This window comes from Schistocerca gregaria, chromosome 7 (assembly GCF_023897955.1).
Source record: "Schistocerca gregaria isolate iqSchGreg1 chromosome 7, iqSchGreg1.2, whole genome shotgun sequence".
Classification (NCBI taxonomy): domain Eukaryota; kingdom Metazoa; phylum Arthropoda; class Insecta; order Orthoptera; family Acrididae; genus Schistocerca; species Schistocerca gregaria.
This window is the reverse complement of record NC_064926.1, coordinates 21,739,453-21,758,150: the sequence shown is the minus strand read 5'-3', so window position 1 is coordinate 21,758,150 and position 18,698 is coordinate 21,739,453. Positions and strand designations below refer to the sequence as shown.

Below are 18,698 nucleotides of genomic sequence, written 5' to 3'. Positions count from 1 at the left end.
ATATTTCTCTGTAATTATATCTTACATGTTTTAACTTTATCCTACATAAAATACCATATTATTACTTTTTTTTACACTTTTATGTTTTTCCACACCCTCCCTCATAAGGAAGCTCCCTTAGAAAAATATCTGGATCTGACTTACCACAGAAATTGAATACGGGAACTACAATTTCTGATAAAATCATGCTCTTCTGCAATAAACTGTGATTAATTGCACTTGGGAGTTGGATTAAGAAGGACATGCTTCAGTTTAATTTTCTAATATTCAGAATGACTGTTCTCAAAAACAACGCAGATATAATAATAATAATAATATGTGTGTAGCACTGCAGTGGCATTATCGTGTTTAGTAAACACCTTTTTATGCTGTTAAGATTGGCAATGGGCAAACAGTAGGGTATTGGCCAGAAGTTTTCCAATCCATAGTGACTTCTACCGATTCAGAGCTAGGGAATATGTGCACCGAGAAAATTTTGCTAAATAGTACTTTTAAGAATTGATCTCAGTGTTCAAGAGGCGTCCTGTTGTATCAAAATTATCATCTAATTTAAGATCTTGGGTTACGATGGACAACATTTCACATTATTAATTGTGAAATTTCCAGCCATGAAAGTTTACATTTTACATATGGATAGCCATTGATGAAATGATGGTCATATATTGACATTCTATTAGCAATCTCATCATTGGCAAACTTGACAGAGAATAACCATTGTCAAAACCACCACTGATTTCCTGCAGAGTACTGGAATGAACAAATCATTCAGCACTAGCTTATGTCTTGAATGACTGCCTTACAGTGCTGTGGCCTGAGGGAATTCTAGAAAAAAGTTCTTGTTATGTATTTGGTTGCTGCAGCCTACATGCTGAAGGCAGCAAGTTTCCTATGTGTATTCTACCACATTTATTCTAGTGAAGCTGCCTGGCACATGCACTACAACACATCACCAAAGGAGCGCACAGTAGCTATCCAGAAGCAAATAAGCTAATTTCATACACCGAGGTAGTGTTTCTCAAAGCCCCACATTGTTTACCACTCTGCAGAGAACTGCTGCCTAATCTAGTGTTGACACATGAAGCTGTGCTAATGAGGCAAGTACATTGACTGAAGTTGTTTGTTTTATAATAAACATCGTCAAGCAGTGAAATCCATTAATGACTCATTTTAAACCGAACCTTCAGTTTCAAAATGAGATGCACAAAATGTTTTCACTGGGCCTAAAATTAAAAATTCTCTGGTATACATCTATAGCAACTTTGGATTTCTTTCCAGCAGCATTAAAGAGAACACTCTAATGGGCATCTCTCCAAAAATAATTCAGCCCCTAAAATTGGCACCATCAACATACTGTGATGAGGAAAAATCATTCTCCACCTACATAAACATTCTTTCTCATCGGTAGAATTCTATGACTCCAGAGAATTTGGAGAAGTGGCTCGCTGTTCAATGAGCTCCAAAATCAAATGTGAGGTAGGGCACACCTCAGTAATTTCAGTGAAAATAATTTTATTTTATGCTTCTAGCATTTTTAGGTGCATATTAAGATAATATGATAGTCTATGGTGGCTTCAGTTGAAATTATTCTTTTATTTTAAATGTTCAACAAAATATTTTTATATTACATACTTTTTTTAAATATTTGACGAATTTTAATTGCATAACTATGTACAGATTTTGCATGATGGAATTACCCCAAAAATCTGGACTTCAGTAATAGTACAGCACAGTTTCTTCTATTTCCTGGAGAATTTATGCATCTTAGAAATATCAAGATGCAACATATACACTTCTGAAAAAAGTGGACCTTGCCTGGGACATTGATTTGCAACAGCGCAGCTGTAATTGTTTCAAGTTTCACATTCTAATTTTTGTGAAATTGTGGAACAGTTTTCTTTCAACTCCCATTTGTTATGAATATACTGTAAGATACATCTTAAGAGTAACTCTCAAATACAGCTGCACCATGTGAAATACCAGTTTCTCTTGAAATTTCACTCACTCCCCATTGATTGAAGTTGCTGCTTATGTACTGGCCTCAAGTTGAAATTTATGTGTGGTTTCCAAAATGCTTTGGATCTTGAAATCTTTGTGTTACAATATTAAGTGTGAAACAAGACATTGATCCCATTTGTAGCCATACTGAATTGGAAGGCACTGTTACTGATACGAAATTCTTATGGCAGTAGCTCATGAAGAGTGTTTTATATAAAATAGAAAGAAACTTCCGCATGGGTAAAATATATTAAAAACAAAGATTCCAAGACTTACCAAGCGGGAAAGCGCCGGCAGACAGGCACAATGAACAAAACACACAAACACACACACAGAATTACTAGTTTTTGCAACCGATGGTTGCTTCTTCAGGAAGGAGAGGGAAAGACGAAAGGATGTGGGTTTTAAGGGAGAGGGTAAGGAGTCATTCCAATCCCGGGAGCGGAAAGACTTCCCTTAGGGGAAAGAAAGACAGGTGTACACTCGCACACTCGCACACACACACACACACACACACACACACACACATATTCATCCGCACATACACAGACACAAGCAGACATATTTAAAGGCAAAGAATAAGGGCAGAGATGTCAGTCAAGGCGGAAGTACAGAGGCAAAGAAGTTGTTGAAAGACAGGTGAGGTATGAGCGGCGGCAACTTGAAATTAGCGGAGGTTGAGGCTTGGCGGATATCGAGAAGAGAGGATATACTGAAGGGTGAGTTCACTTTAACCTCATATTACCCTTTCCACCTTCTAATACCATGTCAACCTCAAAACATCCCTACAACGACCCCATTAAATTTTATTTACATTCCCTCCGCAAACATGCCTTCACCCTAGCCAGATTACGCTCCCATATTTTATTTACTCAGACTTGTATGACATTTGGCATTACTCCCAAAGGCCTCAGACTTAAAGTTCCCATCTCTGGCTGCAATCCTTCTTTCCATCAGTCCTTATACCAGTTCCAAACAGCACAATCCATAGCCCTCACCCGCCTAATCCTTCACCTATACATTGACTTGGCCAATGAACACACCCGTCAACTCCTATCCCAAATCAAAGTCCTCAATCTTTCCTCTCCCACATCCACACCGGCTGTACATAGCATCCTCCTACAGGCCAACCGCAAATTAGAACAACATGCCACCCTCCACCTCAAAAAACTATCCAATCTCCTGGTTTCCCACCTCCGGAAAGGCAACTCACTCACCCTCCACAACCTTTCTAACAAACCTCAACCTCCTCTCATTGCACACAGACCCAGTCTCTCCCATCTACTCAATCTCCCACTTCCAGCTCCACTCCCCCCAACACCTCAAAATTCTAGTCAACACAATCTGGAACCACAACACCCCAATTCAGTAGTTAACCTTTCCTCCAAACCCCTCTCCCAATCCGAAACCTCTGTCCTATCCAAAGGCCTCACCTTCAGCCCCACTCCCAGGTTCAACCAAACTGCCCTTGTCAAGGATTTACTGTCCTACACTCGTAGTCTCTGCTGGAAATATCACTTTGCCACGAAGAAAAACAATCCTGATCCCACTCCTAATGATCCAACTCCCCAAGACACTATCCAAATTGAACCCTGCCTGCAACAGTTCCGTCCTCCATCACAGCGGGACCCACCTCCTCTTCCTCAAAATCACCCTCTCCAAACCTTCCAGGAATTTCTCACTTCCAGCCTTGCCTCTCAATCCTTCTTGAAAAACCTTAATCCTACTCCCAACATCACCACAGCCGAATCCCACGCTATCCGTGATCTGAAAGCTGACCGATCCATCATCATTCTTCCGGCTGACAAGGGTTCCACGACTGTGGTACTTGATCGTCGGGAGTATGTGGCTGAGGGACTGCGTCAGCTTTCAGACAACTCTACATACAAAGTTTGCCGAAGTAATCCCATTCCTGATGTCCAGGCGGAGCTTCAAGGAATCCTCAGAACCTTAGGCCCCCTACAAAACCTTTCACCTGACTCCATCAAACTCCTCACCCCACCGTCACCTCGCACTCCTACCTTCTACATACTTCCTAAAATTCACAAACCCAAACATCCTGGCCGCCCCATTGTAGCTGGTTACCAAGCCCCCACAGAACGTATCTCTGCCTACGTAGATCAACACCTTCAACCCATTACATGCAGTCTCCCATCCTTCATCAAAGACACCAACCACTTTCTCGAACGCCTGGAATCCGTACCCAGTCTGTTACCCCCAGAAACCATCCTGGTAACCATTGATGCCACTTCCCTATACACAAATATCCCGCACGTCCAGGGCCTCGCTGCAATGGAGCACTTCCTTTCACGCCGATCACCTGCCACTCTACCTAAAACCTCTTTCCTCGTCACCTTAGCCAGCTTCATCCTGACCCACAACTTCTTCACTTTTGAAGGCCAGACATACCAACAATTAAAGGGAACAGCCATGGGTACCAGGATGGCCCCCTCGTATGCCAAACTATTTATGGGTCGCTTAGAGGAAGCCTTTTTGGTTACCCAAGCCTGCCAACCCAAAGTTTGGTACAGATTTATTGATGACATCTTCATGATCTGGACTCACAGTGAAGAACAACTCCAGAATTTCCTCTCCAACCTCAACTCCTTTGGTTCCATCAGATTCACCTGGTCCTACTCCAAATCCCATGCCACTTTCCTAGATGTTGACCTCCATCTGTCCAATGGCCAGCTGCACATATCCGTCCACATCAAATCCACCAACAAGCAACAGTACCTCCATTATGACAGCTGCCACCCATTCCATATCAAACGGTCCCTTCCCTACAGCCTAGGCCTTCGTGGCAAACGAATCTGCTCCAGTCCTGAATCCCTCGACCATTACACCAACAACCTGAAAACAGCTTTCGCATCCCGCAACTACCCTCCCAACCTGGTACAGAAGCAGATAACCAGAGCCACTTCCTCATCCCCTCAAACCCAGAACCTCTCACAGAAGAACCCCAAAAGTGCCCCACTTGGAACAGAATACTTCCCGGGACTGGATCAGACCTTGAATGTGGCTCTCCAGCAGGGATACGACTTCCTAAAATCCTGCCCCGAAATGAGATCCATCCTTCATGAAATCCTCCCCACTCCACCAAGAGTGTCTTTCCGCCGTCCACCTAACCTTCGTAACCTCTTGGTTCATCCCTATGAAATCCCCAAACCACCTTCCCTACCCTCTGGCTCCTACCCTTGCAACCGCCCCCAGTGTAAAACCTGTCCTATGCACCCTCCCACCACCACCTACTCCAGTCCTGTAACCCGGAAGGTGTACACGATCAAAGGGAGAGCCACATGTGAAAGCACCCACGTGATTTACCAACTGACCTGCCTGCACTGTGATGCTTTCTATGTGGGAATGACCAGCAACAAACTGTCCATTCGCATGAATGGACACAGGCAGACAGTGTTTGTTGGTAATGAGGATCACCCTGTGGCTAAACATGCCTTGATGCATGGCCAGCACATCTTGGCACAGTGTTACACCGTCCGAGTTATCTGGATACTTCCCACCAACACCAACCTATCCGAACTCCGGAGATGGGAACTCGCCCTTCAGTATATCCTCTCTTCTCGATATCCGCCAGGCCTCAACCTCCGCTAATTTCAAGTTGCCGCCGCTCATACCTCACCTGTCTTTCAACAACTTCTTTGCCTCTGTACTTCCGCCTCGACTGACATCTCTGCCCTTAACTCTTTGCCTTTAAATATGTCTGCTTGTGTCTGTGTATGTGCGGATGGATATGTGTGTGTGTGTGTGTGCGAGTGTACACCTGTCCTTTTTTTCCCCTAAGGGAAGTCTTTCCGCTCCCGGGATTGGAATGACTCCTTACCCTCTCCCTTAAAACCCACATCCTTTCATTTTTCCCTCTCCTTCCCTCTTTCCTGACGAAGCAACTGCCAGTTGCGAAAGCTCGTAATTCTGTGTGTGTGTTTGTGTGTTTTGTTCATGTGCCTGTCTGCCGGCGCTTTCCCGCTTGGTAAGTCTTGGAATCTTTGTTTTTAATATATTTTCCCATGTGGAAGTTTCTTTCTGTTTTATTTACATCGTCATTAATTTGAACCCAACAATTACGTTTGTTATTGTCTCTGTTGCATTTCGAAATCTTCTCTATCGTCTTACTTTCTCTTTTCGTTTGTACAAGAAGTTTCACTTTGTATTCATCTTCCATTTTTCCGTAATCTACCATACATTTTATCCTGCCTAATTATACTCAATAATACGTAATTTACTTCCAAACCATAACCTAAAATTTTCAACGCTTTCAACATAACCACTGCTATAAAATCCATTGTTCCAAGTTTACAAACATTTCGTGTAAACTCGTGAATACTATTTCACAGCTTCAGTTCCTTTCACCCATTACACAACCATCTCAGTTTTTTTTCCAACAACTTTCGTTTTATTTCCATTCCCGTTTTTCCCACAAAACCGATCATTTTTTAGCAGCTTCCCACAGGTTTACACGTTATTATTTCTTCATCAAACAATTGTTAGCCTCATTATCATAACCTGCCAACACATAACCAGTCCTTTGAATACATTTACACACATATTCTTCGAGATTTTATTGGATAAATTTTTTCGAATTTTATTTTTTCGCAAATTATTTTTTCGAAACTTTTTTCGAAAAAATTTTTTTGTCGAAATTTTCTTGAATTTCTCGAAATTTTCTTGAATTTCCCCACCCTTTAACGTGATCTGGAGACAACATAACTACCCAACCTTTGCACCCATTGTTGTTCACCAACCTAAGTTCAGCACATGATCAACATAGCTCATCTCAACCAACACTTTTTCGACTTTTTTCACACCTTTATCTCTCCCTATATAAATCTCTCTTTACTTTCACTTTAACCTCATATTACCCTTTCCACCTACCAATACCATGTCAACCTCACAACATCCCTACAACGACCCCATCAAATTTTATTTACATTCCCTCCGCAAACATGCCTTCACCCTAGCCAGATTACGCTCCCATATTTTATTTACTCAGGCTTGTCTGACATTTGGCATTACTCCAAAAGGCCTCACACTTAAAGTTCCCATCTCTGGCTGCAATCCTTCTTTCCATCAGTCCTTATACCAGTTCCAAACAGCACAATCCATAGCCCTCACCCGCCTAATCCTTCACCTATACATCGACTCGGCCAATGAACACACCCGTCAACTCCTATCCCAAATCAAAGTCCTCAATCTTTCCTCTCCCACATCCACACCGGCTGTACATAGCATCCTCCTACAGGCCAACCGCAAATTAGAACATGCCACCCTCCACCTCAAAAAACTATCCAATCTCCTGGTTTCCCACCTCCGGAAAGGCAACTCACTCACCCTCCACAACCTTTCCAACAAACCTCAACCTCCTCTCATTGCACACAGACCCAGTCTCTCCCATCTACTCAATCTCCCACTTCCAGCTCCACTCCCCCCAACACCTCAAAATTCTAGTCAACACAATCTGGAACCACAACACCCCAATTCAGTAGTTAACCTTTCCTCCAAACCCCTCTCCCAATCCGAAACCTCTGTCCTATCCAAAGGCCTCACCTTCAGCCCCACTCCCAGGTTCAACCAAACTGCCCTTGTCAAGGATTTACTGTCCTACACTCGTAGTCTCTGCTGGAAATATCACTTTGCCACGAAGAAAAACAATCCTGATCCCACTCCTAATGATCCAACTCCCCAAGACACTATCCAAATTGAACCCTGCCTGCAACAGTTCCGTCCTCCATCACAGCGGGACCCACCTCCTCTTCCTCAAAATCACCCTCTCCAAACCTTCCAGGAATTTCTCACTTCCAGCCTTGCCTCTCAATCCTTCTTGAAAAACCTTAATCCTACTCCCAACATCACCACAGCCGAATCCCACGCTATCCGTGATCTGAAAGCTGACCGATCCATCATCATTCTTCCGGCTGACAAGGGTTCCACGACTGTGGTACTTGATCGTCGGGAGTATGTGGCTGAGGGACTGCGTCAGCTTTCAGACAACTCTACATACAAAGTTTGCCGAAGTAATCCCATTCCTGATGTCCAGGCGGAGCTTCAAGGAATCCTCAGAACCTTAGGCCCCCTACAAAACCTTTCACCTGACTCCATCAAACTCCTCACCCCACCGTCACCTCGCACTCCTACCTTCTACATACTTCCTAAAATTCACAAACCCAAACATCCTGGCCGCCCCATTGTAGCTGGTTACCAAGCCCCCACAGAACGTATCTCTGCCTACGTAGATCAACACCTTCAACCCATTACATGCAGTCTCCCATCCTTCATCAAAGACACCAACCACTTTCTCGAACGCCTGGAATCCGTACCCAGTCTGTTACCCCCAGAAACCATCCTGGTAACCATTGATGCCACTTCCCTATACACAAATATCCCGCATGTCCAGGGCCTCGCTGCAATGGAGCACTTCCTTTCACGCCGATCACCTGCCACTCTACCTAAAACCTCTTTCCTCGTCACCTTAGCCAGCTTCATCCTGACCCACAACTTCTTCACTTTTGAAGGCCAGACATACCAACAATTAAAGGGAACAGCCATGGGTACCAGGATGGCCCCCTCGTATGCCAAACTATTTATGGGTCGCTTAGAGGAAGCCTTTTTGGTTACCCAAGCCTGCCAACCCAAAGTTTGGTACAGATTTATTGATGACATCTTCATGATCTGGACTCACAGTGAAGAACAACTCCAGAATTTCCTCTCCAACCTCAACTCCTTTGGTTCCATCAGATTCACCTGGTCCTACTCCAAATCCCATGCCACTTTCCTAGATGTTGACCTCCATCTGTCCAATGGCCAGCTGCACACATCCGTCCACATCAAACCCACCAACAAGCAACAGTACCTCCATTATGACAGCTGCCACCCATTCCATATCAAACGGTCCCTTCCCTACAGCCTAGGCCTTCGTGGCAAACGAATCTGCTCCAGTCCTGAATCCCTCGACCATTACACCAACAACCTGAAAACAGCTTTCGCATCCCGCAACTACCCTCCCAACCTGGTACAGAAGCAGATAACCAGAGCCACTTCCTCATCCCCTCAAACCCAGAACCTCTCACAGAAGAACCCCAAAAGTGCCCCACTTGGAACAGAATACTTCCCGGGACTGGATCAGACCTTGAATGTGGCTCTCCAGCAGGGATACGACTTCCTAAAATCCTGCCCCGAAATGAGATCCATCCTTCATGAAATCCTCCCCACTCCACCAAGAGTGTCTTTCCGCCGTCCACCTAACCTTCGTAACCTCTTGGTTCATCCCTATGAAATCCCCAAACCACCTCCCCTACCCTCTGGCTCCTACCCTTGCAACCGCCCCCGGTGTAAAACCTGTCCTATGCACCCTCCCACCACCACCTACTCCAGTCCTGTAACCCGGAAGGTGTACACGATCAAAGGGAGAGCCACATGTGAAAGCACCCACGTGATTTACCAACTGACCTGCCTGCACTGTGATGCTTTCTATGTGGGAATGACCAGCAACAAACTGTCCATTCGCATGAATGGACACAGGCAGACAGTGTTTGTTGGTAATGAGGATCACCCTGTGGCTAAACATGCCTTGATGCATGGCCAGCACATCTTGGCACAGTGTTACACCGTCCGAGTTATCTGGATACTTCCCACCAACACCAACCTATCCGAACTCCGGAGATGGGAACTCGCCCTTCAGTATATCCTCTCTTCTCGATATCCGCCAGGCCTCAACCTCCGCTAATTTCAAGTTGCCGCCGCTCATACCTCACCTGTCTTTCAACAACTTCTTTGCCTCTGTACTTCCGCCTCGACTGACATCTCTGCCCTTAACTCTTTGCCTTTAAATATGTCTGCTTGTGTCTGTGTATGTGCGGATGGATATGTGTGTGTGTGTGTGCGAGTGTACACCTGTCCTTTTTTTCCCCTAAGGGAAGTCTTTCCGCTCCCGGGATTGGAATGACTCCTTACCCTCTCCCTTAAAACCCACATCCTTTCATTTTTCCCTCTCCTTCCCTCTTTCCTGACGAAGCAACTGCCAGTTGCGAAAGCTCGTAATTCTGTGTGTGTGTTTGTGTGTTTTGTTCATGTGCCTGTCTGCCGGCGCTTTCCCGCTTGGTAAGTCTTGGAATCTTTGTTTTTAATATATTTTCCCATGTGGAAGTTTCTTTCTGTTTTATTTACATCGTCATTAATTTGAACCCAACAATTACGTTTGTTTTATATATATATATATATATATATATATATATATATATATATATATATATATATATATATATATATATAGAAACTTCCACATGGGAAAAATATCTTAAAAACAAAGATTCAAAGACTTACCAAGCGGGAAAGCGCCGGTAGATAGGCACAATGAATAAAAAAAAAAAATACACAAACACACACACACAGTGTGTGTTTGTGTGTTTTTTTATTCATTGAGAAACTTCCACATGGGAAAAATATCTTAAAAACAAAGATTCCAAGACTTACCAAGTGGGAAAGCGCCGGCAGACAGGCACAATGAACAAAACACACAAACACACACACAGAATTACGAGCTTTCGCAACCGATGGTTGCTTCTTCAGGAAAAAGGGAAGGAGAGGGAAAGACGAAAGGATGTGGGTTTTAAGGGAGAGGGTAAGGAGTCATTCCAATCCCGGGAGCAGAAAGACTTACCTTAGGGAGAAAAAAGGATAGGTATATGCTCGCACACGCACACACACACACACACACACACACACACACACACACACACACACACATATCCATACATACATACACAGACACAAGCAGATATATATATATTATATATATATATATATATATATATATATATATATATATATATATATATATATATCCTGAGATAATTTAATGTAAATTGCAAATTGCAAATGGCGGTAGTTTACGTACTTTGTTCCCTACAACAAATATTTAAATTCTTATTGACAAAGCTTGATAAGTACTCTCAATATGAAATGCAATAGCCAGAAAATCTGTTTAAATATATAACTACTGCAAGTCATGAGAAAAAAACTAACTAATAAGGAGTTAGCAATATTTTTTTCCATCAATAAGAAAATTCAATGCCTTTCTGTGCATCTCTTTGAAAATTACAACACACTACCTGGCAATTTTTACACTGTCAATTTTTCTCTTTTCCTGTTACTTTTGCTTTATGTTGCACAATGTTGAGAGATTATTTAGGCATAAATTTCAAAAGAGAAATTTATGACAACATTTGTTCATCTCACAGAAAACAGGAAGAGTGAGCAATGTAGTTTGCATCCATAAAATATTATAGTTATATCACGATTTATTATGAATTTGGTCAACTTGAAGATAAATCTTATGAAGTCTGTAAACTAAGCTCAAACAGTTGCATTTTTGGTGAAACTGGTATATAAATCTGACAAAGGAAACACTAATTTTAACTACAGAGTTTTTACAAAGCTGGATTTATGTCACAGTATGAAAAATCTTCCAGAATGAAATTTTCACTTTGCAGCAGAGTGTGCACTGATATAAAACTTCCTGGCAGATTAAAACTGTGTGCCAGACCAAGACTTGATTCTGGGATATTTGGCTTTTGTGGCAAGTGTTTTACTGACTGAGCTACTCAGGCATGACACACAATCTGTCCTCACAGCTCACAGCATTAAGGAAGAAAGAAAAACTAAAATGTTAAATATTCCGCTACTAAAAACATACAATAGCGATACATGTATCTTACCAATGCAGCCAATGCTATTCTCATCAAGTGCGTAGCCACGATTGCAGCGGCAACTGAAGCTGCCTACGCTATTTCTGCATCTGCCATTGACACACATTCCAGTAAATTCTGTGCACTCATTGATGTCCTTGCGGTCAACAAATCCAGGTCCACGTGGACACAGTTCTCTGTGGGCATCAGTCCCTGGCCGTGGACATGGCTCACAACGTGTACTCTCTCCAGAGCCACCCCATGCACGCCCCACAGTGGAGCAGCAGCAGAGACTCCGTGAGTAGATGCCTACCAGTGCACCAGAGCAAGCACCATGGCGGTACTCAGTGTAACATGTTTCTTCACGCATATCCAAACACATAGTCCCTAAAAAAGGAAATGGTCACTTATTTAGTAAAGGAATTTCAATAGACTAATGCAAAAACATGTTTCCCTATATGTCTCTGATATTCTCTGGTTGAACAATGGATAGTCCAGGATGGAATAATGACAATATTATGAGAAGGATAGATTACTATTCACCATAGAGCAGACATGATGAGTCGCAGGTAGGCTCAAGAAAAAGCTTTTCATCAGCAGAATTGGACAAAACACACACACACACACACACACACACACACACATTAATGCAAACACAATTCACACACATATAACCACAGTCTCTGGCTGCCGAGACTCTGGCCTCGGCAGCCAGGGACAGTGGTTATATGTGTGTGAATTGCGTTTGCATGAATGTGTGTGTTGGTGTGTGTGTTTTTTGTATATTTAAGAACAAGACCTTCTGGCTAAAAGCTTACATGTTTAGAAGTCTTTTTGTTGTGCCTGTATGCGGCTCAACATCTCCTCTATATGGTGAGTGGCAATCTATCCGTTTCATAACATTGGCATTATTCCATTCTGGATTTTTCATTGTTTCAATTTGTTTCTAAATATTATAAAATACCTAATGACAGAGTGAGCTTATGAAAAACATGAAAAAGAAAAACATAGGGAAGAAGAAGTAAAGGAAAGAGGAATAACATACGGAAGAAGAAGTATAGGAAAGAGAGATTTTTATGGAAAACATTAAACTGGAAAGATATAATACAAGAGGGAAAAGGAAACAGATACAAAGTAATCTGAATACAGCAAAAAAGAAACACAGTGAAACAACGAAGGGGTATTGGAAGAAAAGAAAAGACAAGAAAAGGATAACAAAAGGATTAAGAACTGAAGCTGAGGTATGGTCCCTACAAGGCCTCAAGTCAAGAAGAAGAAGAAAAAGAAGAAGATGAAGAAGAATGTATTCTCAACAGAATATTTATCTTAATAAGACACATGTTAATATTAATCTTCATGTACTTTTTTTTGCTCTATGGAATGCAAAATTTTGTTGTTAACATCTGTAATCTAAAAGCAGGAGTAGCATTGGTAATTATCAAACATGGAGAAAAATGTCTTCATACATTCTTACTCAACTTTACTTTGGAAAAGACCAAAGTGAGACATGTGACCACAGATGTCTCAGATTTAATTAATTTTACTAAACTGAAACAACTCTGACACCGTAATATTTATGCAAGATATTAGGTACATGAAAATCTGTGACACTCAAGCTTTATTCTCATGCTACCTTTACCTAGGTTCATTGATTTGTCTCCCTTTGACTAGTTACAAATTCACTGACCATTTAAAAATGGTTCTAATAACAATTACAGACCCACATGTTGGATAGGCAGTGGAGTGAGCACTTTACATCTGTCTTGTGTTTAATCAATACACATACAGAAAAACAAAGTCACTTTCAGTAGATACAATAAAACAATGTTATTCATAATGTGGTTTATGCATAAACTTTTAGAGTCTTAGACCCTACACAAATTTACAAATTGGTCAAGTTGTTCCTCATGATCTACTTCTGGATATTAGTCTTTATGTTGTGATGAAGGAATGCTTGACCTAATATACACAGACTTATGAATCAATAATTCTCTCGTTTATTTTAAACGATTTTAAGAATAATTTTGAACAAACATTTGACAGGTTACCTACACAAAATATTTTGGGTGTTACCCAAGTCTAAAAACTGATGCATTAGTTCACAAAGGTCTTGTTTTGAATGTTAGTATTCTGGTTGCTATATGTTTACTTATCAATTGTTGTTGGTGTTCTGGTCGTCGGTTTGATGCAGCTCTCCATGCTACTCTATCCTGTGCAAGCTTCTTTATCTCCCAGCACTTACTGCAACCTACATCCTTCTGAATCTGCTTAGTGTTTTCATCTCTTGGTCCCCCTCTATGATTTTTACCCTCCACACTGCCCTCCAATACTGAATTGGTGATCCCTTGATGCCTCAGAACATGTCCTACCAACCGGTCCCTTCTTCTTGTCAAGTTGTGCCACAAACTCCTCTTCTCCCCAATTCTATTCAATACCTCCTCATTAGTTACGTGATCTACTCATCTAATCTTCAGCATTCTTCTGTAGCACCACATTTTAAAAGCTTTTATTCTCTTCTTGTCCAAACTATTTGTTGTCCATGTTTCACTTCCATACATAGCTACATTCCATACAAACACTTTCAGAAATGACTTCCTGACACTTAAATCTATACTCGATGTTAACACATTTCTCTTCTTCAGAAACGCTTTCCTTGCCATTGCCAGTCTATATTTTATATCCTCTCTACTTCAACCATAATCAGTTATTTTGCTCCCCAAATAGCAAAACTCCTTTACTACTTTAAGTGTCTCATTTCCTAATCTAATTCCCTCAGCATCACCCGATTTAATATGACTACATTCAATTATCCTCATTTTGCTTTTGTTGATGTTCATCTTATATCCTTCTTTCAAGACACTGTCCATTCCGTTCAACTGCTCTTCCAAGTCCTTTGCTGTCTCTGACAGAATTACAATGTCATCAGCAAACCTCAAAGCTTTTATTTCTTCTCCATGGATTTTAATACCTACTACGAATTTTTCTTTTGTTTCCTTTACTGCTTGCTCAATATACAGATTGAATAACATCGAGGAGAGGCCACAACCCTGTCTCACTCCCTTCCCAACAGCTGCTTCCCTTTCATGCCCCTCTACTCTTATAACTACCATCAGGTTTCTGTACAAACTGTAAATAGCCTTTCACGCCCTGTACTTTACCCCTGCCACATTTAGAATTTGAAAGAGAGTATTCCAGTCAACATTGTAAAAAACTTTCTCTAAGTCTACAAATGCTAGAAATGTAGGCAGGGGGGGGGGGGGGGGGGGGAAATTATCAACTGCAATTTTTTATTTGTAGTTATTTGAGTTTATATATTGTCATTTGGAGATACTGAGCAGAGCTGTGGACACGTGGAGAAATCTGAACATTTCAGACATATTCTTCTGCTTGAGTTCAACAGATGGGTGACAACAGTGGATGCAGCCTGAAACATTTGCGTCATGTGTAGGAACAATGCCATTCCACAGACCAAGGCAAGAAAATGGCTTTCATGTTTTAAGGAGTATGGTTTTAACATTAGGGACTCTCCACTTTCAGCAAGAGCTTCGGGGTTTGATGAAGATTGTTTAAATCATTGATCCACAATGATTCAAGTCAGTGTACTTGAGAACTGGCAAATGTAATGAACTGTGATCATTCCACCATTATGCAACCTTTGCATGCAATGGAAAAGGTTCAAAAATCAGGAGGATTGGTACTGCATGCTCCAAAGCAAAATCACAAAAATCAGCAGGTAGCCTTATGTCCATCTCTGATTGCCCATCATGAATTGGATAGTGTACAACACCAACCATTCCTACCCTATACTGTTACTGATGATGAGAAATAGTGCTTTAATGATAACGTACAGGAAAGAAAGGTATGGTTGAGCCCAAACAAGGCAGTAATTACCTGCAGTAAGATCTATGCACACCCATAAAAGATAATGTTATGCATATAGTGAAACAGTGAAGTGTGGTGTACTACAAATTGCTTGCTGACATTTATTGCCAACAACTGTGACATCTTATGGATGCAATGCAAGAACAAATGCCATGAAGACTGCGTCAATGGATGCTACTCCACTATAAAGCCAGCCTGCATTCTGCTGGACTGACAAAAAACACTACACAGGAGTTGGGTTGGAAAGTCACACCACACCTATTTTATTCACCAAATCTTGCCCTCAAATATTCCCCTTTTCCGCTCTCTGTCAAACAACCTTCAAAGAATTTCATTTCCAGATGAAAATCTGCTCCGAGCATGGCTCAATGAGTTTTTTATCTCAAAACCACACGATTTCTACAGTCACAGAATCAAAAAATATCATAGCATTGGCCGACTGTTGTAAATATAAAAGACGAGTACATTATTTATGATCAAAGTCTCTGTTATATATGTCTGTTGTGTTTATTAAACTTACAGAAAATGCTAATAACTTATGCACCAATCCAATATATTCAACTTACCCACCAGAAAGGAGTGCTGCAAGTACGTTGTGCTCCATAAATTTACATATGAAGATTGCTTCTTACTACATTTCTAAATTATTTGTAAATGACAAATGTGATCACAAATACCCATGGCAATAAGATGTAAACTCAATTCTCTTATCATATAAAAATAACTTAATAGGTATCATGTACCTGTTGGATCAAGGGTGAGGCCAGGTGGACAACTACATGTAAATGAGCCATCAGTATTCACACATGTCCCACCACCTCTGCAAATTGCAGGATTCAAATCACATTCATTTATGTCTGTGCACATCTTCCCATCAACCTGGAAGAGCAGTGTGTTTCATCAATATTGAACAGCTGTCACAAGAAGAATGATAGACAAACATAACTTCTTAATAAATTTGAATTTACATGCACTATACAAACAATAAAATGTTACCGAATGACATCAAAATTCTTGAATGCACACTTTTTATCTATATTAATGTGAAATATATGACAAACCTCTTTAAAAAAAATTCTGGGCGATTATGCTATGTTTGAATGAATTCTTGCAGAAACGCAGCATTTCATCCTCATCTGCAGAGGAAATATTCAATGGGGAGTTGTAGTTTCTGTGAATGTCACATAAACACTCTAGAGACCACCACAGTACCTGTAACTCCCCTTGAAGTTGTCCTTCACACGTGGGCATGAAATGCCAGGTTTCTATAGACAGTTCATTCAATCACAGTACAATACTTTAATTAGTGAGACAATAATGGTCATGAAAGTATAAATTTTACAAAAGCTACCCATATGTAAAATGTGAGAATGTATGTATGATGTCAATTCTTGTCTTTTCACACATTTTTGAGACACCTGCATATAATGAAAAACAGACTTATTAAATGTGTACAGTTAGTATCTCTACAATTTGGATCCTGTTGGATTACATTACAATGAAATCATATTTCACATAATTAGCAACACTGTATAAAGATAAACAAAAGAATGCTGTGTAATTGGATTTTCCTGTTTCCTTTTCCTGTAGCCTGGAAACATTACTCTGTAGATATAGAAAGTTACAGTATTGTTTAAAGACAATAAGATAACATTGTGAAAGCCCTCTATAATGGCTTTAGAACTAATAAATTCTCATTACAGTACATTTGCTCTTTATGTCTAATGATGAAAATGACTTTTAGATAAAAGCTGATAGCCACAGTCAGGTATGAGTATGATCCAAAGAACAAGGATGCATGGTTAGAGGCATCTTAGGTATAACAAGCACATTATACATACTTTTCGTTCCATAGATTCACAGTGAGGAGTTCCCCAAGAATGTGGAAAATTCCATTAAATACATTTTTGTTGTTGTCTTCAGTCTGAAGACTGCTTTGATGCAACTCACCAAGTAACTCTATCTAGTGCAATCCACTTCATTCCTGAATAACTACTGAAATGTACACCCACTTAAACCTGTTCACTGTACTCATGCCTTGGACCACTTATACAAATATTAACCCCCCCCCCCCTCTCCCTTCACACCTCCCCCTATTACTAAACTGATGATTCCTTCATGCCTCAGGATGTATCCTATCAACAAACCCCTTCTTTTAGTCAAGTCATGACATAGATATCATTTTTTTTTCCAATTTGATTCAGTATTTATTTGCTATTCAATCTGCTCATCTCATCTTCGGCACTCTTCTGTAGGACCAAATTTTGAAATCTATTTTCTTCTTGTCTGAGATCCTTTTTGTCCACGTTTCACTTCTCTACAAGGCTACCCTCCATAAAATTATCTTCAGAAACAACTTAAACTGATATTAGATATCAAAAAGTCCTCTATTTAAGAAATGATTTTCTTAATATAGGTAATCTGTATTTTACACCCTCTATACTTTGGCCTTTTTCAGTCCTGCCCAAACAGCAAAATTCACTTATTTTTAGTGTCTCATTTCCTTATCTAATTCCTTCAGCATCATTTGATTTAATATGATAACATTCCATTACTGTGGTTTTAATTTCTTTCAATGTTCACCTTATAATCTCTTTTCAGGACACTATTTGTTTCATTCAAGTGTCCTTCCCAGTCCTTTCCTGTCACTGACAGAATTATGTCATCGGCATACTTCAAAGTTTTTATCAATTCTCTCCGAACTTTAACCCCTTCTCCAAATTTTTTCTTGGTTTCCTTTACTGCTTGATCAGTGTACAGATCAAATAATGTCAGTAACAGAATACAGCCCTGTCTGATTTCCTTCTCAAACACAGCCTGACTCTTATAACTGCAGTCTGGCTCTTGTATGAGATGTAAATAACAACTTGCTTTCTGTATTTTATGCCTGCTGCCTTCAGAAATTCAAGAAGTGTATTCTAGTCAATACTGACAAAAGCTTGCTCCTTCTTTAACCTATATTCTAAGATAAATTGTAGGGGCAGTACTGCCTTGTGTATTCCAACATTGCTCCGGATCCCAAACAGATCTTCTCCAAGGTCAGCTTCTACCAGCTTTTCCATTCTTATGTAAATAATTGATATCAGTACTATGCAACCATGACTTATTAAACTTATAATTAAACTA

The 18,698-nt window shown here is 40.7% G+C and overlaps 1 protein-coding gene across 1 annotated transcript in view; it reads right to left on the bottom strand.

Moving 5' to 3' along the window:
- Positions 1–18,698, bottom strand: part of LOC126282212 (fibrillin-2-like) — a 687,537-nt gene that overhangs the window by 261,930 nt on the left and 406,909 nt on the right. The window contains exons 18-19 of the mRNA XM_049981761.1: positions 16,316–16,451; positions 11,721–12,077 (exon numbers count right to left, since the gene is read on the bottom strand). Coding sequence (XP_049837718.1) covers positions 11,721–12,077; positions 16,316–16,451 — 493 coding nt within the window. The remainder of the gene's footprint in view (positions 1–11,720; positions 12,078–16,315; positions 16,452–18,698) is intronic.